This window comes from Myodes glareolus, chromosome 9, assembly GCF_982192425.1.
Source record: "Myodes glareolus chromosome 9, mMyoGla1.1, whole genome shotgun sequence".
NCBI lineage: Eukaryota > Metazoa > Chordata > Mammalia > Rodentia > Cricetidae > Myodes > Myodes glareolus.
In genome coordinates this window covers 36148240-36169876 of record NC_142034.1, presented here as the reverse complement: position 1 = coordinate 36169876, position 21637 = coordinate 36148240, and the positions used below count along the sequence as shown (strand labels likewise).

At 40.9% G+C, this 21637-nt stretch overlaps 2 protein-coding genes and 1 long non-coding RNA gene across 7 annotated transcripts in view; 1 reads left to right on the top strand and 2 right to left on the bottom strand.

Moving 5' to 3' along the window:
• Positions 1-295: 295 nt before the first annotated feature.
• LOC146893238 (uncharacterized) lies at positions 296-4507 on the bottom strand. Of its 2 annotated transcripts, none has more exons than XR_015738775.1 (3): positions 4374-4507; positions 2056-2230; positions 296-410 (listed from the first exon to the last, which is right to left on the bottom strand). It is a non-coding gene; the product is annotated as an uncharacterized LOC146893238 (long non-coding RNA). The 2 variants fall into 2 exon arrangements; XR_015738776.1 differs by having other exon boundaries at positions 4127-4488.
• Positions 4508-4604: 97 nt separating this feature from the next.
• On the top strand, positions 4605-16609 carry Rnft1 (ring finger protein, transmembrane 1). Of its 2 annotated transcripts, none has more exons than XM_048446774.3 (9): positions 4605-4762; positions 6164-6614; positions 6794-6870; positions 9049-9149; positions 10340-10493; positions 11362-11520; positions 12815-12880; positions 15190-15291; positions 15880-16609. In XM_048446774.3, the coding sequence occupies exons 2-9, from the start codon at positions 6215-6217 to the stop codon at positions 16012-16014; spliced, it is 1194 nt and encodes a 397-aa protein (XP_048302731.1). In that variant the 5' UTR covers positions 4605-4762; positions 6164-6214; the 3' UTR covers positions 16015-16609. The 2 variants fall into 2 exon arrangements, with proteins under 2 accessions (XP_048302731.1, XP_048302732.1); XM_048446775.3 differs by having other exon boundaries at positions 4608-4762; positions 6167-6614.
• Positions 16610-20574: 3965 nt separating this feature from the next.
• Positions 20575-21637, bottom strand: part of Rps6kb1 (ribosomal protein S6 kinase B1) — a 38688-nt gene continuing 37625 nt past the window's right edge. For 2 of the 3 annotated variants that reach the window (XM_048446769.3, XM_048446770.3), the window contains exon 15: positions 20575-21482. In XM_048446769.3, the coding sequence (XP_048302726.1) occupies positions 21245-21482 (238 nt within the window). In that variant the 3' untranslated portion in view covers positions 20575-21244. Of the gene's footprint in view, positions 21501-21637 lie in introns of all 3 variants that reach the window. The other variant, XM_048446771.3, reaches the window with a different exon arrangement.

Sequence of the window (21637 nt, the reverse complement as noted above, 5' to 3'; positions counted from 1 at the left end):
AAGAGTTCTTGTTGCTCTTCTCAAGGACCTGAGTCCGGCTCCAGCACCCACTGTGGACAGCTGCAGGGGACTTACCACCTTCTGGCCTCTGCAGGCACTGGGCATGCGTGCCCACCTGGCACTCCACACGATATCATCAGTTATTCATTTATTCTCGTATGTAGAGTTTCCTAATGCTAACTTTCTCCCGCCACCCAAGCAAGGACTCATCCCTTTCCACCCCACATCTAATGGGTCACTACGGATCGGGTAAGTACTATTATGACACAGAGCTGGAGCTCTCCAAACCGGAGGCTTAAAATAAATGGTTTTTATTTCTTCGTATGCGCATGTTAACTGGTTGCTCTTTCTGGTCTGAATGACCTCGGTTGGAGCTGAGTCAAGGGTAGCCTTATGTATGTTTAGGGCCCCTAGGAGGAAGCAAAGAGAGGCAATCAGAACAAATCAGGACTTTCTCCAAGTGGTCCCTTGTCTAAGAATTGACTTCATTGGATCTCAAGGTCGCAAACATTTGCCAGCAGTAAGTTCTTGACACAATGTCCAAGAAGCTTTCAAGAGTCATTCATATAACCGTTATGACCCCAGCGACCAGTGCCTTTTGGTTGTCAACCTGACTGCACCCGGAAGCCAGTGAAGCGCAGTTGCTACGCTGCTTGCCTTCATCCTTCCGGCAAGTTCCTCTCTCCACGGTCCTGCATCAGGATCAGAACCGACTTCTTTGGGCTTCCGACGGAAGAAGTCCAAACACAGAAAGAAGATCAGCAGCTCTCTGGGAACCCTCCAGGCCTTCAGTGTGGGACAGCTGGGACATTCAGCCCTGGGGGCTGAGCCACTGCTGGAGTCTCAGTCTCAGCATGAGACCAGCATTATTGGACTACCCAGGCCGCATCCTGGAAGCCACTCTAACAAATCCAGCCTGATTTACAAGAGCTAGTTCCAGGACAGGTGCCAAAGCAACACAGAGAAACCCTGTCTCGGGGGGGAAAAAAAGTCTAGGTTTTAATTCAGAGGACCTGCAAACAAGCTTCTGGTCGAGAGAACATTTTATGACAATGCCAGGCGGTGTGGCACACGCCTTTAATCCCAGCGCTCGGGAGGCAGAGGCAGGCAGATCTCTGTGTGGTCGAGGCCAGCCTGGTCTACAAGAGCTTAATGTTCCTGTATGCAAATCTCGTTCTTCAGCCGACATCTCAAATGTCACAACTGTAAGGAAGTGCTTCTTGCCCGACAAAGTAAAGGCTCCTACGTCTTCCACGGCAAAGAGAACAAGCCTCGATTACAGTGTTCACTCCAGTACACTGTGACTGTTTGCAGGCCTGTCTGATGTCTAACCACTCACTTCCCTGTGGGGTTTGGACTATATCATTTTTTCTTTTTTTCTTTCTTCCTCCAGTAGTTGGAACAGTTTTTTCTTTTTTTTCTTCCTCCTTTTCTTTCTTTCTTTTTTCTTTTTCTTTTTGATAGTTTTTTTTTTGTTGTTGTTTTTTTGAGACCCTGGTTGTCCTGGAACTCACTCTGTAGGTCAGGCTGATCTCAAACTCAGAGAAATCTTTCGGCCTCTGTCTCCCAAGTGCTGGGATTAAAGGCATGAGCCATGCCAGCCCTTAGGACAATTCCTGACAATAAATATAGCAAATGCCTTTCTGTTTATTGGTTGGTTGGTTTGAGACAGGGTCTCACGCAGGGCTGGCTTTGAACTCCGCCTCCCAGTGCTCAGATTACAAGTTTGAATTTACATTATTTATTTTTTAGTAGACTATTTTTTATTATTTGACAATTTTATACACATAAATAGCACATCCATTCCCCACAAGGAGCCCTCAACTCCTGCCTGCCCTCTCCAGGCGCCTCCAGCACGTCTCCTGCCCTCTTCACAGTCACTTTTTTTTTGTTCTTGTCAGTAACCCATTGAGTCCAATTAGGGCTGCCTATTAGTTAACTACTCTCGTTAACTTGATCTTGATCACAGCTGCCTGAGTTCACGGTGCAACGACCACGTCACGTCCCCAAAACAAAATCTCACGCGCTCACCCCCTCCCATTCCCCGGTTTTTACCTCCTTTCTGCTCTTCTTCCCGGGCATCTCCTTAGCCTTGCAGGGAGAGAGGACTGATACACGGGACGGAGCAATCACCAGTCTCAGCACACTCCACCAAGTTATGAGTCTCATCATTAACTGCTGACGACTGCAGAGAGAAGTGTCTCGGGCCCAAGCTGAGAGCAACACTAATCTGCAGATAGAAGCATAAGCATTATTCAGAAGGCAGTTTGACAACATGTCCCTTAACAGAACGGCAGTAGGTTCCTCCTCAGGTCAGTGACTTCCTGAGTCATGGGGCTTCTGACGAGATTGACAGTCACCATTTTCACGGTTTATGCCCCGGCAATGCCAAGCATGCATGGGCAGCCCGTTTATGGCGGGTCTCCAGTTGTTCCTATCCTGGGCAGTCCTAAATGCTTGTGTTATTGTCATACTCAAGGTTCCACAGTCTTCCTTTATGCTGTCTGTCCAGTGTTTTTTGGGGGGCCTTCCTCTTCGCCTAATCCCGTGCATTCCTCCAAGCAGTGCTACCTTTGGGTATTTGCCCCAGGTTGATATACCAGATCTGAATTCCCTCCTGTGGAAGCGGCCTCAGATCCAATCCAAAGCAGTTAGTTATTCCCATAACTTTCATATCACCATTGCAATAGTGGGTACATCTTGCCTGGCACTAACCGTGCTTGCTTTTTTAAATAATTAATTAAAATTTAAATGTCCTTTTTGATATTCCAGATTCAAGTGGAAAGAAATCTTATCACAGAAATCAAATCTCAACTCACTGTTCCTCAAGTATGTGACCTTTTAATCAACTTATTTGAATAAAATATACTATTAAACTGCCAGTATGTACTCATATGCCTTCAATGTGTTACATGTCAAAATGAGAATGTAAACACTAGATATATTAAATTTATAAATGTGTCATATTAAAACAAACTGTTGTTACAATGTAGTTGGGGCTACATTATGTGGAACATTATGTGGTGTTCCTTCTTCCTAAACTTGCATTTTTATGTATGTGTATTTTTCTGAGACAGAGTCTCACTCTATACCCCAGACTGGCCTAGAACTCACAGCAATCTTCCTGCTTTGGCCTCAAGAATTCTGGGATTACAATTATGAGCCACCATACTCATCCTCCATTCATTTCCAAGCTTCACACAAACCTGGCAACCTTGGATGGATCCCTGGAACCCAACATAAAGGTAGGGTTGAAGAAAATTAGTTGAAGAAAATTAGAAAAGGCCGGGTGGTGGTGGTACCCTTCTTTAATCCCAGCACTCGATAGGCAAACGAATCTGAGTTCGAGGCCAGCCTGGTCTACAGAGCAAATTCCAGGATGGCCAATGCTACATAGAGAAACGCTGTCTAAAAAAAAACAAAACAAAAATAATTTTTTAAAAAGTGCTTTTCGACTTGAGAGAAATTTAAGTATAGTCTTGAGGTGAATGATTGGGGCTGAAAACAGTGGCTTCAATCATACTACTATGAAATAAAGTAAGACGACATTTCGCCGCTAAGGTGTCACACCAGTATCTGAAAGGTTTAAGCCAGGTGGTGACAGACAAAAGACAAAGTATACCTAACTCACAAAATGTCGCCCAGGTCCCTTCACCTAACCTCCCACGAAACACTTCATTTCAGGAAATCATAGGAACCCTGCTATTTACTTGATGTGTTAGATTTTTCTAGACGGACTTCTTTTTGTTTATAACTCCTCCACCCCACGCCCCGTCCTTTCTTTGTTTTGTTTTGTTGGGTTATTTCGAGACAAGGTTTCACTGTGTAGCTCTGACTATCCTGCTGACTATCCTGGAACTCGATTTGTAGACCAGGCTGGCCTCGAACTCACAGAGATCCACCTGCCCCTGCCTCCCGGGTGCTGGGATTAAATGCGTGAGTCACTACGCCCGGCAATTTTTCCCCTTAGTCTTTTAGGAGTCGAGTTCCCTTTCGTCAACAAGGGGTTTTCTAAATCTACTTCCACCGCCTCGCAAACTCCCCGGCGTTTCTGATATCCGGTTCTGGGACGAACTAGTGCGCTCTGGCCATTTTCAGGGTTTGAATGCGAATCCAGGTCACTCACAACCTCGCCCAGCCAGCCCAGTGGGTCTGAGTGGCTAGCAACAGGCAGCCGGAAGCCCGGGCATTGTCGTCGGATCCTGGCTCCGGGGAGGCGAGCAGACCCGGAGAGGCGAGAGCAGCCCCGAGAATGGAGCGGCCTCCCGAACCTACTCCTTCTCAACCTCAAGTCCTGCAGGACTCCGAGGAGTATGACGGATTGCAAATCCACGCAAGAAGTGACGGGCACGCAGACTTAATTTAGTGCATACATCTGCCACCTCGCCACTCGGAGAATAGTAGCAGGAGCTACGCGACTGGGCCGGACCAGAATGCTTAGACCCCGCTCGCCCTCCTCCTCTTCACCCTCCGAGTGGGGGCGGAGCCTAAAGGTTTCCGTCTCCGCCCGGAGAGGGCGGGGCCAGGATGAGCGCGGGGCGGGGCCTAAGGGCGCCCGCCTCCCGCGGGCGAGGGCGTGGCTTGGCGAAGGCGGGCCGCGCACGACGACGTCTGGGGAACGCGCGCGCCTCCGCGGGGCCAGGCCGGGCGTCGCTGCTGCTGGTGGCGTCTGAGTCTGAAGGCTTGGCGAGAAGGTCTTGCGGCGGCGTGTCGGGCTGTTGGTATCGTGGCTGCAGAGGCCACCCGCCCCTGGTCATGAGAGGTCAGGCCTGGGGAAGGGCGGTGAGGCGGAGGGTTTCCGGGGAGAAGAGCCGAGGTTCGGACGTGGGTGGAGAACTCGGTCTTCGCAGATTCCGGAAGAGTTGGCGTTTACTTTTCTTTCCCTTTTCCTTTCTCTTGTTTATGTATGAAGGAGGACAGGAAGGTAGTTGTTTGGGTGTCCCCCCCCCCTTTTTTTTATAGCAGAGACACAAACTGTCCTGTCCCAGGTCGCTCTTCAGAGAGTGAGGAGATCCGGCCGCCGAGGCTTCGGAGCCTCGCCGAAACGTCACACAGTAACTGCAAGGCTCCCGAACAAGCCCCGGCCGCAGCTTGCTCCCTCGCGGGAGAAACGGGAGAGGCCCGGCGGTGTGAACTCTGTGACTGGCACGCTCGTCCGAGATCCACTCTGGATCACGTAGGGATCTTGCCCTGCCCACAGCCTCCCTTCTGACACCCCTACCCCCGCCACACACCGCCCATCGTGGCATTTTTCTTCCAGAAGCTAACTCCTTATTCAGACTAAAACATCACTTAGCAATTACGTGATGACTCCCCCTAAGGACCCCATTTCAAAGGTATCTGAGTAACATTCTTTTGAGGAGTAACAAGACTATTAATTACTGGAAGCCTTATTAGCTTTGGAAAGGCTTTCCAACATAAAATGAAATGTCTAGTAGGTCACCCAAATGAAATGCTTATCTTTTGATGCTTAATAAGGCACTGATTTTTTTCCTTTTAAGCATTAGTGAATCTTTTAAAAATTTGTTACATTGATTTAGTGTGTGTGTGTGTGTGTGTGTGTGTGTGAGAGAGAGAGAGAGAGAGAGAGAGAGAGAGAGAAAGAGACCCCGAGAGACCGAGGGAGACCGAGGGAGGGAGGACAACTTGTGGGAGTCAGTTCGTTCCTCTACCATCTGGGTTCTGGGATTTAACTTCAGTGACTGAGCCATCTCACCTACCCTTAGCAAACTTCTTAATGTGGGCTCTTCTTTGGAGTCCATGTGCCTACATACGTACTCGGTATGAGTGTACTGCTCCTCATAGTGCTATCAGCTGGACACCCACTCTTGGACTTTTTGCTTATGTCTTTTGGCATTAGAGAAATCAAGACATCTGCGGCTCAAAAGCAAATGTTCACTAAATATGCTTTGTATTTTAGTAACCCCTAAATAAGTTAAACACATTGGTTTGCTAGATTGACTTTGGGGTTGGGGCTGTTTAGGATTGGGGTTGGGGGAGCAGAGCCTTGGCAGTAGCAGAGATGGAAGGAGTAGTGACAACAAACCTGAAAGACCATCTGTGACTAGCAGCTCCTCCCTCAGTGAGTAAAGGACACCTAATCACAGTATACTGCTTGTGATTAACTGTTAACTCACAGTGCTCTTTGATTTTATTTTTTAAGAAGACAGAGTCCTGAAGCAGAGACATCTTAGAGAAAAACTATTCCAGGGCCATGCAAGCCAGCTGTAGTCAACTGCATGATCCTCCAGGCACGGCAAGTGATGATGCGCCAGCCTCCCAGTGCGTTCACCCATCAAGATCAACAGAAGGTTCTTCTTTCCACCCTGGAGACATACATATCCAAATAAACTCCGGACCTAAAGAATATCCTGAAAATCCGAGCTCTAGAAATGCAAGGTCAGGTGCCTGTAGCTGTGCCCACGGATGTGCACATACTCGCTTCCGGAGTCACTCCCACAGTGAAGCAAGGCCACCTGAGGACTTTGCCACAGAATCTGGAGAACATGGAAGTGGCTCCTTCTCAGAGTTACGCTATCTCTTCAAGTGGCTGCAAAAAAGTCTTCCTTATATTTTGATTCTTGGTATTAAACTTGTTATGCAGCATATAACAGGTAGGAAATGACAAAATATTGACTAAATTATTGAATTCAGTTTCTCTTTTTACTGATAATTTTAACCTATGTATTTTGATTGCTAACTTTTAAAATTATGTTTTAATTTATATTATTAGCATATATAATCTTGGTTTTTTTTCTTTTCTTTCAATTAACTAGAACTTATTTTCTAACAGGAATTTCTCTTGGAATTGGGCTGCTAACAACTTTTATGTATGCAAACAAAAGCATTGTAAATCAGGTTTTTCTAAGAGTAAGTATAACAAGCAACTAAATTATTAACTGTTTCTCTCTACAGAATTAGAGATAACTTTGAGAGAAATAGAAATAACTTTCAAGAAGACTGGGAAGCAACAGGATAAGTTCTGATGTTCACCACATACTTAATTTGATTTTCTAAATGACTTGGAATAAGTTACCTGTCCTAATGCTTAGTTATCTCACCTTTTGTTGTTCAATTCTTAATAAGTAGATAAGAGGATTAAAAGACTTAGACCACACTATTTGATCTTGCTTGGCAAGGGCCTTTATACTTCATGAGTTAATTGAAACATATTAAGTAGTATGATATCATTAAAAACCTTAGTTGTTGTACCATAAGATTGAAAAAATAAGTAAAATGGAGCATTGAATGAATGGGCACTGGTCATTTTATGTGTCTATTTGTTTGAGACAGGGTCTTACTGTGTATCCCTGGCTGTCCTGAAATTCACAGTGTAGACCAGGCTGACCTCAAACTCAGAGACCCACCTGCCTCTGCCTTCCGAGTGCTGGGATTAAAGGCATGCCCTACCATGAATGGCAGATGTCTCTTAGTAAAAAAAAAAAAAAAGCTCAATTTTTCTAGTAATAAAAGTTTGAATCATATAAATCCTTAGAAGAAATTCCAAGAGTCTACACAATTTTAGCTCAAGAGCATTTTCTAAAAATGGATCATATCTGGGAATTTATAGTATAGCCTATTAACAAAAATTTAATGCAAAGTTTAAAACTAGCACAGGTTAATGCTGGGTATGGTGGTTGTGTTTGTCTAATTCCAGCACTGGGGAAGCTGAGGCAGGAGGAGTGCTGTGAACTTAAAGTCAGTCTGGACTGTGTAGTGAGCATCAGGCCAACGTGTGTTATGGTGAGACCCTGTCTTTAGAAGAAAAAAAAAAGAAACAAATAACAAAAATATTAATACAAGGTTGGGCATGGTGGCACATGCCTTTAATCCCAGCACTCAGGAGGCAGAGGCAGGTGGATCTCTGAGTTCAAGGCCAGCCTGGTCTACAGAGATTCACCTGCCTCTGCATCCTGAGTGCTAGGATGGATTAAATGTGTGCACCACCATTGCCCAGTGACATTTTTTTTTATTTAATATTTTTGGGGGGTGTTTCTCTGTGTAGCTTTGGAACTTGTCCTGAAACTTGCACTGTAGATCCGGTAGTCTCGAATTTACAGAGATTCGCCTGCCTTTGCTTCCCGAGTGCTGGGATTAAAGGCGTGTGCCACTACCACCCAGGATTTCTTTAATTTTGTGAAGTTTGCCTGAACATAATGAGGTGTCTTTCATGTATGTCTGCATTATCCATATAGTCTAGAGGCAGCTTTATATAGTATTAGTGTACTGGGTTTTGACTGGCAGTGAAATCAGGTGAGGAACTTTCCACATGGGCCATCATGTTAGTGCTCAAAAAGTTGGATTAGGATGCTCAACTGTAAAACTTTGAATTAAACGAGTAATTAAAACTTGAATTTCAAAGATCAAAATTATAGCATATTTATGAACTTAGTTACTTCAACATTCATTTTTTTTTTTAATTTCTGTTTTATGGAAGAGAAAGAAGCAGCAAAGGTAAAGATTGCTTTGGGCAGGTCCTTTATGTCAGTGCTTCTTTGACTTCTAGGTCTTGTGTTTTTAGATTCTTTGTGGGAGTGGTGACTTGAAACAGGGTCTCTCAACACATTCTTGGCTGTCCTGAAACCCTGTAGCTCAGGCCTCATACTCAACAGAGATCATCCTGCCTCTGCCTTCCAAGTACTGGGATTAATAAAAGGTCTGTGCCACTATGCCCAGCTTGTATTCTGTTTTGTTTCATTTTGAGTTTTTTTGTTTTGTTTTTCGAGACTTTGCTTTGGAGTCTGTGCTGGAACTCACTCTGTAGACCAGAGTGAGTGGCCTCAAACTCACAGAGATCCACCTGCCTCTGCCTCCTGAGTGCTAGGATTTAAGTATGTGTTACCACTGTCCAGCCCAGCTTGTAGTTTTAAATTTTGTTTATTAAGGACTAATTAACAAAAACAGTGGTTGTGACAATGAACAATTTAGCACATTAAATAATTTTAAAAAACATTCTAAAGTAATAAATTGATCATCAAGTTAAAATGATACTAGTAATTCTGGCCCAACATAACACTTACATAAATTACAAAATTGTTTCTTTTTCAGGAACGGTCATCAAAGATTCAGTGTGCTTGGTTATTGGTGTTCCTGGCAGGTTCTTCTATTCTTTTATATTACACCTTTCAGTCTCAATCACTTTATTACAGGTAATTAGAGATCCTAGTATACTTCTGTTGTTTATCATTTATTCCATGGCACTTTGACTGTATAATGAGTATTACAGGTCAGTCTCCTTTCATGATTGACAGGTGTGACCTTGGCACATAGCATGTGTTCAATAAATACTTTTTGATAAGTGGATTTGTTTGATCATTTTTTTTTGTTTTGTTTTGTTTTTTGAGACAGGGTTTCTCTGTGTAGCTTTGGAGCCTATCCTGGAACTAGCTCTGTAGATCAGGCTGGCTTCAAACTCAGAGATTCTCCTGCCTCTGCTTCTTGAGTGCTGGGATTAAAGGTGTGCGCCACCACCGCCCGGCTTGTTTTTTGTTTTTGAGGCAGAGTCTCACTGTGTAGTCCAGGGTGCCCTCCACCTTACAGTCCTCTTGCCTTGGCCTCTTGAATGCTGAAAATATAGGTATGTGCCATTTACAGTTTAATCAGTGTTTATTTAGTATCATTAGGTGGTTATTATCAACGTTTTGTTTCTAAAAATGAGTCATTAAAACACGTGGTTAAGATGCATTTTCATGACAGATATTCTGAATTTTCAGCTTTAATCAAATAATTAGAAGGCCTAGGTTCAGTGTAATCAATATGAACCAATCTGGGCTGTAAGGAGTGGTAGAGAGTGTGAACCTAGATTGAGTGTGAAACAAGGATGACCTCAGGCTGGAAAGACAGTGCCATGGCTAAGAGCATCTGCTGCTTTTCCAGGAAACTCCAGTTCAGGGGCTCAGTGATCTGATGCCCTCTGCACCTGCACTCAGACACGCACATCCCATCCCCACAACACACACAAACACATACTTTTAAATTTGTGTTTCCAGAACATGTCTAGTACTTAAAAAAGACTGTCTGGGCATAGCCTGTAATCCTAATGAGGCCTGCCTAGGTGGCAGTGATACCCGTCTGAAGTAACACACAAAACAAAAGGAGCTCACAGACCTGCACAAAATCAACCAGGAAAGGAAGATGGAGAAGAAGGCCCAGCCCGGACATGAAAGGCACTGCACCTCTTAGAGCTGCTGTAGGAGTGTATTGTTAGACGCCAGAAAACACAGACTCGGGGGTTGTTCACTGGTAGAGCACTTAACTGTATGTAAAATATGTAAAGTACTGCAGCAAGCTTTACATTTGTATATCACCTTCATAAGTGTTTATGCTTTTCTCTTGGTAGCTTAATTTTCTTAAATCCTACACTGGATCAGTTGAGCTTCTGGGAAGTTCTTTGGATTGTTGGAATTACAGACTTCATTCTAAAATTCTTCTTCATGGGTTTAAAATGCCTAATTTTATTGGTGCCTTCTTTCATCATGCCTTTTAAATCAAAGGTAAGAAACTAACTAATGCTTATTGGAATGATGTTAGCAAAACCTTCATTGAAATGTCTCTTTGAATGTCTCTTTGTCTTCATTCAAATGTCTCTTCATTTAGAGGCCAGAAGAGAGCATCAGATACCTTGGGACTGGCGTTAGAAGCATTTGAGCTGCCTAATGTGGGTGTTGGGAACCCAACTCAGGTCCTCTGGAGGAGCAAGAAATGCTGTTGACTGCAGCGCCATCTCTCCAACACAAAAATATCCCTGGCAACCATTTGTTCAAGTACTAACTTAATTGGCTAAAATCAGGATTACATTTGCTTCCGGCATAATTGAAAACTCAATCTTCATATTATATGTGGGAAAATTCTAGATTTGCACTTCTATTTTGCTCCAAGGCATTGCCAGTTTATAAAGCGATTACATAAGCAGTCATTTAATGACTTACTGTTACTATTAGAGACAAGGTTTCACTCCATAGCCTGAGCTACTCTGGAACTCACTGCAGTCCTACTACCTTAGCCTCCCAATTCTGGGGCTATGAATGTGAGTCACCAAACCCAACTTATACATCAAAACTTTTTCTTTCACATTTATTTACTTTGTGTATACTCTCCACCATGTGGAGACCCACTGAGTCATCTCGCTGGCCAACATTTGGGAAATGAGCCAATTTTGGAAATACTTGGAAAGCAAGCCATGTGATGACAATGGTATGTGATAGTCAATTTGAATTTGTCAGTGTTAATCATTATTCTGAAATATAATTTCATGGGATTAGTGTATTATATACTCGTGATGTTCTCCTTCAATATTAAATATCTACTGTGTGTTTAATACCTTGGGTGGCTGAATTTATTTCTTTTTCCTTGCTTTTTTAGGGTTATTGGTACATGCTTTTAGAAGAATTATGTCAGTGTTACCGAATTTTTGTCCCCATACCAGTTTGGTTTCGGTACCTTATAAGTTATGGGGAGTTTGGTAATGTAACTAGATGGAGTCTTGGGATATTGCTGGCTTTACTCTACCTCATATTAAAAGTAAGTAACATTATAACCCTGGCAGAGTGACTCTTCTGATCACTGATTTTATATTGCTACTAAGTTGCCTCAAAATTTATGTTCATATCACTAACTGAAAGTTATAACAGACTCTTAACTATTTAGAAATGTAGAGCTGGGGTATACTTGTAATCCCAGCTACAAAGGAGGCTGAGGCTGAGGCAGGAGAATCATGAGTTTGCCAGTGTTGGCAACCTACTAAGACCTTGCCTCCAGAGAGGTCCAGAAAGGGTAGGAGAAGGAACCTAGTGGTCTGGGGAAGCAGGTACCGCAGTGGTTCTTGTTCTGCTGCTCATGCATGGTGTCTTGGCCTCCTGAGCAACAGAGATTAAAAGTACCTGCCACCATGCCAAGCTCTGTGTCTCCATTTTTGCTGAGTTGCGGGGTAGACTTCCATACCTGTGTATCTATGGGAAATGAGTAGAAAACACACAAACCCTCACAGTACCGTTTGTGATACATGTAGTTCTCAAACCCGTGGGATATCTTGTCCTCCTCCCTTTATGCCCGATCTCTTCAATTTATTATTTTATCAATCTTTTTTTGGTTTGGCTTTTCAAAACAGGGTTTCTCTGTGTAGCCTTATGAAACTTTTTTTTTTTTCTTCTTCCAAGCAGTTTATTCAGGACCTTGTTACAACTTATGAAACTTTTTAATTGTTCTGTTTCTGGGGAGGTTGAGACAGGAACAGCTCTGGCTCTCCTGGAACTCATATAGACCAATGAAACTTTGTGGTTTTTTGAGACAGGGTCTCTGTGTATCCCTGGCTGTCCTGGAACACTGTAAACCAGGCTGGCCTTGAACTCAAAGATTCTCCTGCCTCTGCCTCCCCTGGGATTAAAGGTGAGTACCACTGCCACCACCTAGTGAAGCTTTCAAATCTAAATGCCAAGAGTATTTGAATCAAATTGATTTATTTTTTATATATGAGTGTTTCCCCTGTGTTTATATTTGTGTATCACATGAGTGCAGTGCCCGCAGAGGCCCGCAGAGGTGACATCCTGGGATTGGAGTTAGAGGTGGTTGAGAGCCTCTGTATGGGTCCCAGGGACGAATGGGAGAGCACTGTTAGTTTGTCTTCATTAGATTGTAGCTCTAGGTTAAGAGGTGGCTCAACTCTGCACTAGTCTGTTATGTTGAAATGACATATAATTGTCTGCCTCGCTGTGACATACAATGAATATTAGGTTAGGTGGGAACTGAATTTCACCTTTGGTCTTTAGATTTAGCATATAGAGGTTTTGAATTAATAAACTGTCTTTTCCTCTTCTAGCTTTTGGACTTTTTTGGACACTTGAGAACTTTCAGACAGGTTTTACGAGTATTTTTTACACGACCAGTAAGTACTTAGCAGTTAAGAAAATACTTCTGCCTTGCTTCACTCTCGTTTCTTCAGTAGTTTTACAAGTAGAAATTCAGATGTTTCTTTTCTACTTTGAGATTATTTTCTAATATTTTGGCACTTGGGATTATAATGATAAATTTTAATTCCTTGAGCCTGTCCTGGAACTCCCTCTGTAGGACAGGTTGGCCTCAAAGTCATAGAGATCCTCCTGCCTCTGCCTCTGAATTAAATGTGTGCACTACCACCGCCCGGCCCATGAGCAGTTTCTTAAATTTCATTGTCCACCAATGCTTATGTACTGAATGCCTGTTTGCCCTTTCAGTTTGTCGTTCTGGAGCTGAGGCTCAGTGGTAGATACCTCACATAGCCTGTACTAAAGCACAAAAGCAAACAATTCAGTCCCTGGACATCTTTTAGGATTCATAAATACTTTTAAAAATCCTGTCATAGACTTCTGTTGTTTTTTCTTTTTTAATCCACAGTGTTTTTTTTAAAGTATTTATTTATTTACTTATTATGTATACAATATTCTGTCTGCAGACCAGAACAAGGCACCAGACCTCATTACAGATGGTTGTGAGCCACCATGTGGTCGCTGGGAATTGAACTCAGGACCTTTGGAAGAACAGGCAGAGCTCTTAACCGCTAAGCCATCTCTGCAGCCCTCCACGGGTGTTTTATATAGTTTCATTAATACTTTCCCTATCCCACTTCAGCATACTTTTATTTTGAAGACAACTCAGTAAAAATCATGTCCCTTGCAGTTTTTTTTTTTTGTTTTGTTTTGTTTTAAGTTTTATTTATTGGTTATATGCAACATGTTTTCCTGCACACCAGAAGAGGGCATCAGATCCCATTACAGATGGTTGTGAGCCACCATGTGGTTGCTGGGAATTGAACTCAGGACCTTTGGAAAAGCAGTCAGTGCTCTTAACCTGTGAGCCATCTCTCCAGCCCCCCTTGCAGTTTTTTTTACTAATGAAAATTTCCTCTTACTCAATTCAGTATTAGAAAATTAAGTTTTCTAGGCAAGCATTCTACCAACAACTGTATCTCCAGTTCATAACATACTATTAAGACTTTTTTTTTTTTAGGGGGAAAAAGGATGGGTAGGGAAGAGCCCCTGATCCCAGGATTAAGTGATCCCAGCCTGAGTGATTTAGGATTTAACAATAAATCTGAAACAAGTAAATGGAAAAAAGTATCTACAGAGTAGTTCAAACTAACTGGCCAAGATACCTTTGCTTTAAGGTAATTGATGATATGAAAGGAAATGCTAGCTGGCTATGGTGGCGAATGCCTTTAATCTCAGCACTCAGCACTCGAGACAGAGGAAGGCAAGTCTCTTGTGAATTCAGTGCCAGCCTGGTCTACCTCGTGAGTTCTAGGACAGCCAGGGCTACATAGTGAAACCTGCTAAAATACAACAAAAAGAAAGTAAAAACTACAATAAAATTCAAGAGTTAAAAGCGTCAGCCATTTCACTTAGTTGAATCTAGTAAGATTAGTGCTGAAAATAACCTCATGAAAATGTCCTGTGGCTGTAACTCATAGCATGCTTGTCTGGCACATGTGTGAGGCCCTACATTCAGTATGCAACACAGAAGAAAAACAAAATATCAAACACCCTCATTGATATCTTCACTGTGAGACAAAGAGTAAAGAATCAGTTACTGATACAGATTTATTCTTGAGTCTCCCTAAGATATCCCGAGTACATATATGCATACATGTTGGGGTCTTCATCTAAAGGGATTCTCCAAACCACAAAAATAGTTGGTTTGTGATAGGGTTTCTCTGTGTGGCCCTGGCTATCCTGGAACTCGCTCTGTAGACCAGGTTAGCTGCAAACTGAGAGATCACCTGCCTCTACCTCCCGAGTGTTAGGATTAAAGCCATGCACAACTACCTCTCCAGCCCTAAAAAAAAAAAGGTATTCTAAAAACTTCAGGATAACTACCTGTAGTGTATTCTACTAAATAGCATTTTATTGAAGGGAAATTGACATCAAGACCACTAAACAGTATCCTGACTTGATTATTGTTTACCACCTTTCCCCTTCATATCTATAGAGAGCTTTCACTGTTATGGTTAACAATTAAACCCTACTGACTTTAGTAAGAAAGTCAAGACCTTAAAGAACTCAAACTATTTTTAGGACTTTTGAAGAAACTCTTTTTATTGGCACAGTACTGGGGAGTGAGCCCTGAGCCTTGCACGTGTGCTGCCACTGAGCCATACCCCAGCCAATTCAAAACCAGACTGTCCAGAGGAGCTTCTTCTAATGGAATTTGTCTTCATAGAGTTATGGAGTGCCTGCCAGCAAGAGACAGTGTTCAGATGCAGATGGTATTTGTTCAATATGTCAAGCTGAATTTCAGAAGCCAGTTCTTCTCATTTGTCAGGTAAAATTTCTAAGCAAACTACATAAAGCATTTTTCTTCTGACTTGAGAAAATTATGTTTATTATATGACAATATAAGGAATATAATATAAGGAATATTTAGTGGAAGATTGCATTCTGGGTACATATTGTTAATTTATTCGGGAAGGAGGATGTGATAGATTGTCTAAATCATGCCCCTTATGATGATGTTTTGATGATTTTTGTGCAGAGGAACCTATGAGGGGCGGGGGTAACCTGGTCAGTAACTTAGATACCAGAGCAGTTAGCAAACAGGTTCTATTTCTAACTGGATACTAGTCTTGATACTCAGTGGCAGCATTTGTTACTAAATATATAAGGAGGCTCCTTGCCATATTTCATAGTAACTGCAAGTAAGTTTCCACTAAGCAGGTAAGTGATCACATTTAAAAGGCAACACCTAGCAAAATAGTTCAGTGGCACAGTCAGAATACTTGTGATGGCTCTACCATTAAGAAAGTCACTTACTCATTTGTAAACTTCTGGGCCAGATGCTCTCTCAAAAACTTTAAAGAATTGGATCCTCTAGAGTGTGATATGTAAGATCTGGTTCTTCATTCCTTTACAGCATATATTCTGTGAAGAATGCATTACCTTATGGTTTAACAGAGAGAAAACTTGTCCACTGTGCAGAACTGTGATTTCAGATCGTATAAACAAATGGAAAGATGGAGCCACTTCATTGCACCTTCAGATATACTAAGTTGTATAAACTGTTAAGGCTACAAAACATTAATTTTATCTGGTTATGGTAACTATTGATAAAGGCATCATAATTGATTTCCAGGAGTAGAAAAAATGTTTCCAGATGGTTTTACGGTATTAAGAGACATGTTTGTAGTTCAGTTTCTTAAAGATTAAGTGCAAGAGCCATGTGTTTTTGGAGTATATATTAAATTAAAAAGTATACAAATATATTCCACTTATTTGACAGATAATTGCAGTGTTAAATTAGAAATGTTTTTTCTTGTTAATAATACCAAAACAGCAATTAGCAACTAGAACTAGCCACTTTAAAGGGGTGCAGGTCCTGTTTCCTGACATGGTTTTCAGAGTAAAGATTTTGCCTATTTTAAGATACATAATATCTGAAACAATTTTCTTCATCAGACTTTTGTAATCCCCATTCTAAAATTGCTTAAATTTTTCAGAAAATTGTATTTTTCAATGAAAGTTCTAAATGCTATATTTTACCTATATCACATTTTCTAAGTGAAGATTTATTGAGGATGATATATTTTAATACTGTATTATGCTCTATGACAAGCAATCAGTGAGAATAAATGATTTAGATTCAATCATTTTGTGGACCTCATATATGTGCTTCTTGCCGTCACTTGTACTGTTCAGTTTTGTGTTGACCTCTGACCTCTACACACATGTAGTGATACATACACAACAGTATTTTAAAGAATGGTTCTAATGTAGTGACATGTACCTTTAATAACAGGACGTAGGAGGCAGGGGCAGGAAGATCTCTGAGCACCAAAGAGAGAGCGATACTATTATATTTTATAAACTGGTAACTTCTGGGCTGGCAGATTAGCTCAGTAGATAGAGATGCTTGCCACCAAACTCAATGAATTTATTCCAATCCCTGGGACCCACATCATGGAAGGAGAGAACTCTTGTCTTCTGATGTTTACATGCATGCAGTGGCCTTTGCAAGCCCACAAACCTATGTGTAATAACTTTTTTTAGAGGTAACTTCAGTTGGAGAATTTCTGTACACCTTAGTGTGATATGAAGGCTTCAGAGATGGTAAGTTACCACCCAAAATGGTTATCATATACTAGACATTATATTTGCTACATTTCAGCACTACATTATTTTGTGCGTGAACATTACATTGTCAAAGGTAGCTATGAGGTGTAGGTAAGCAAACTGTTGATTATTAATATATAAAAAAGTATTCCCATGATTTTTATGTGAACTTAGATTCCACATAGCTTATTGCATATTTTTAAAAGGAAAGAATTCAAGTATATTCAAAATAACAAAGATGTTTAACATTTACTACATAAAGTCAACACTAAAATTTGTTATATATTTAATAGCTCTAATTTCTCAGGAGAAAGTTTTATAACTAATTGTTTCATACAAAAGTAGTTTATTAAATATGAGACCATGAACATATCTAACATGTTAATGAAAAATGTACATCTGGTATGTATACTATGGTAAATATGTATACTAATTTTTTCCTTTCGGGTAATAAAAAAAATCACTTCTATTTTATGTTCATTCAAATTTGCATTTAATTTCTATTTACATTCATTCAATCTGAAATCAAATATCTTAATACAGTAAACTAAATACAAGATGAAAAGCAGAAAAGGTGTTGCCCTTATCGCACTCATAATAAGGCAGCTGAAGAACTATTTAATAGATGCAAAGCCAACTTGGGGTAGAAGCAAACACAGTTTAAAGAGCAAACACTGTCAGAAACCCATCTTCCAGATGCTTCTCCAGAGAATCCAGGGAAATAATACTTGTGCTGTAGTGTTAAGAGTCACATGAGGAAAGTACTGTATTAATCAGCAACAGACCACAGGTCCTACGTGATGATTATGACTGTTTTGTCCAGCTAGCTAGTATCTGTCCCTACAACAAAGGCAGATGTTTTGGGTATTGACTCTTTTAGATACTAACCATTTTCAAAGCCTCAAAATCCATCCTTCATAAATTCAACAATTCTTGTGGGAATTATCTTCGATCTAGCCCTTGTAAGCTAGGAAATACAACTAACTGAATAGTTTTAAAAAGGTCCTATATTAATTATGATATCCAAGGCTCACGATATTAATACTAAGATGTTTTGTTTATAATTATTACCTATAGTACAGAATGTTGAATTTATGGAGTCTCACACATGCATCCTCCTGTCCCCAAATCTCAAACTATCTTCTAGCTCAAAAACAGTATGGAAAAAAAAAAGTCCTTGAAGTTAAGATCATAAAAGGGGAAGAAATAACATAATTTTCCTAAAGGTCTGGTTCAAGTTCAATAATTAATACACTGTTAATCACAGCTGGTTTATAAATCCCAGTTTAGTTATTCTGTAACACTACAAACCTTATAAAACAAATTTAGTAAACTTCAGTTCATTTTAATTAAAAAAATGGCATGTAGAAAATAAAAAAATATCCTGTAATAGCTGATTTTAAAGAAAATAATCAGGTAATAAAAGAAAAAGCACTTCATCTTTATACACTTACCTGGTACAAGCATGAACACCTCTTATAAACTCAAACTAGTATTAACATATACTTTACGCTTCAGTTTTTACAAATAAATACAGAGTAGGCCATATTGCATAGGCGTGTGCTTTCTGTCTGTGACACTCATGTGACACCTGACATGTTTTCACAGTCATAGTAGGGATATCCATTTATGAAACAATTTCTCAATCAACTTGTCACAGCATGAGAAATCAATTTCACTTAATGTTGTGATAGAAAAGCTATACATTATTTGTGTAGATGGAAGGTGTATAATTAATGCTTTCTATGCAAAAAAGCTGCAGTATTTGCCACTATTGCTGACACTACTACAGTTAAACAGTTTAATTAGGGGCAGTCACAGTGCACATATTACTAGCAACTAGGGCTGAGGAGGAACTGTTTGTAAAAGTTTTATGGAATTTGGCCAGGCAGTCAACGCTAGTCAGTAAACACATCTGGAAACAGATATCAGAGTAGCACAAGCCATTTGCAGTCTGAAATGATTCCTATATGCATCACCATAGGTGGGGTTTTGGGGGGAAGGGGGAGACTGTTTTTAAGGATATCACAAACTGTCAAAAAACAAAGAACTTTACAATTTCTGCTTTTAATCATCACCGCAGCTCTTCAGTTACTGCTGCCATTACAAGGTACTCACAAGCAGCTGCAGTCAGAAATCCAGGAGGGAGAATCAGATGATATAAAGCTTTTCTGTCCAAAGATGGATTTATCAGTTCTTTCATTTACTGCCACAATTGAAAGATTGTATTTCTAATCATCTGTCATGAGTTTTTTTTAAAAAAAAAAGATGTTTTATGTATTTCATGTATGTGGGTATTTTGTCCATAAATTATGCACACCAGAAAGGGCATCTGATTCCATTGGACTGCCGTTAGACAGTTGGGAACCACCATTTGGGTGCTGGGAATTGAACTCGGGACCTCTGGAAGAGCCAGTGTTCTTAAGCTCTGAACCATCTCTCAGCCCCTCAAGGTTCTATTTTTGCTCACTGTTAAACTTTCCTCCCATCTCGCTTCAATTGCAATTGAAAGAAACAAGCTTGGTCTCTCCTGACTGACTCTGACGTGCATAAGGAATTTTATGGCTTGGATCCTATGAAGAACATAGCAAGAGCATCTACGTAAAGAAACCCTAGGGCTGCAACTATACCAAATGAGCTGCACAGACTGGAGACATAAAGACCAACAAAGCGAAGTGACAAGACTCGCAGTGTGACCATCTACCTAGACCAGTATGCACTGAAGCATATTTTATAAAGCTCTGCAGTTATTAAACCGTCTCACCAGCTAGTCATGGAAATGCTCCTTAAGGCAGGAAGTATTTAAGAAAGGTAAAGTTACCTTTATTTTTATTCTTTGTACCTGTAAATCACTTATGTAGATTTTGTTACATTTTCAAAAACAATGTCTGGTTAACATGTTTCCTAAATTAAGCCACTAAGTTTTCTTATTCACTATGGAAGACATTCATCAAAAGGCCATCAAATATTTTTACAATTAAAAAATGTAGCCCCAGAATAAGAGGGAAAAAACACCATTTTTTCTTTTAAACTCTTGAGGGAAAAAATGTTAAGGAAGGTAAACAGCAAAAATAGTACAAAGTAAAACTGAAAACCTTCCCCATATGCTGAGAAGAGACTGACTGAGGGTGGACCATGGCAACCCTCTTCCCTGCAGGTCTCTATCTCTCCTGCTTACTGCCCTAGCTATGCACTTTAGCCTGACTTTCTTCTGTCTTTCCTCGGCCGTGGGCTTGACCCAAATACTGGCATAAGAACAGGTGGCGATTTTTTTCCAGTGCAGTGCAGGCCCAGGGCAAGGATGCAATGTAGAACATATAACTTCTGCCTTTCCCAAGGCTTGCAGTTACGCCTAGCACACAACAGTACTGCAAGTAGAAATGATTAAACAGATTTTTTTCTTCTAGTATTACAGAAAAGTATTGCAGCTAGGTTACTAAAACAAAAACAAAAGACGCCCCAGGTTTACCCCAAGCCCTCGTAAGAGCCACAGCTGTGGTTAACAATGGTTCATTTGTATTTTATTTCATCAAGAGAAGAAACAGAAGCTGGCTTTCTTCATACCAACCAATAATTTTGCATTTTAAAGTTTGGGATGTTTTCCATAATGAGCTGAATCAAAAATCTATTTGAAAAATATATATTTATATAAAAAAAAGATTCAGGTTGTTTGCACGTAAAACATCAATCGATAAGTTTCTTTTGTCTTTGATTCGTGTTGCTGGAAAAAGTTTGACAAAGCTTGCATGCTAATTTGTCCTTAGTTGCAAGTATTACAGGCAATCCCATACTTTGCCTATGAAAGGATGACCCTTCTTTGACATCTTCAGGCTTCAACGGGTGATTCAGAAGCAACATCCTACCCTTAATACTGTCGGTTTGGAGCCATCAACGTGAAAACCCTTGCTAATGCTGAGATGTCGCTAGATAGGAACCAGTCAATCGATGTGTCTGTGGGTTCCACAATACTATTTTGCTTGAGTTTTTTTTGTGGGTTTATATTTTTGCACCATTGATTGATTTTTTTTTTAATCCATGTGTATTTTTTCCTCTCTCCAAAGCATTCTAGGTAATAGCGCTGACTGCCATTTTGATTCTCATCTTGTAGGATGCTCAAACATCCTTCCCCGAATTGTTTTCTTTTTTGCATCAATAAAAGCATTGTTTTGTCATAGATTCATACGCAGGTGCTCTGGCCGTTTTGAGATCATAGGAAAAGCTTGTTTTTTGTATGGCCCAGAGTTCGGCTGTCGGATTGGAAGTGGTGCTGATGCTTCCCCGCTCACTGTCACATCCATCTGCTCTATTCCACTTGTTTCCATTGGGTACTCCACAGGTGTCTGAGGGTTTGCCGTGCTGGCTGAAGCACCTCGTCCCCAGAAATCCCCAGGAGAGAATTTGACCGGGCTTTAAGATAAAGAAGAGCTATCATTCATTTGTCTCAAGGATCATCTTAACAAGAAATATTCCCATCGTGTTTAAAGGGAGGGGCAATGTGACTTTTTTTTTCTTTTTTTGGTTTTTCAAGACCGGGTTTCTCTCTAACTTTGGTGCCTGTCCTG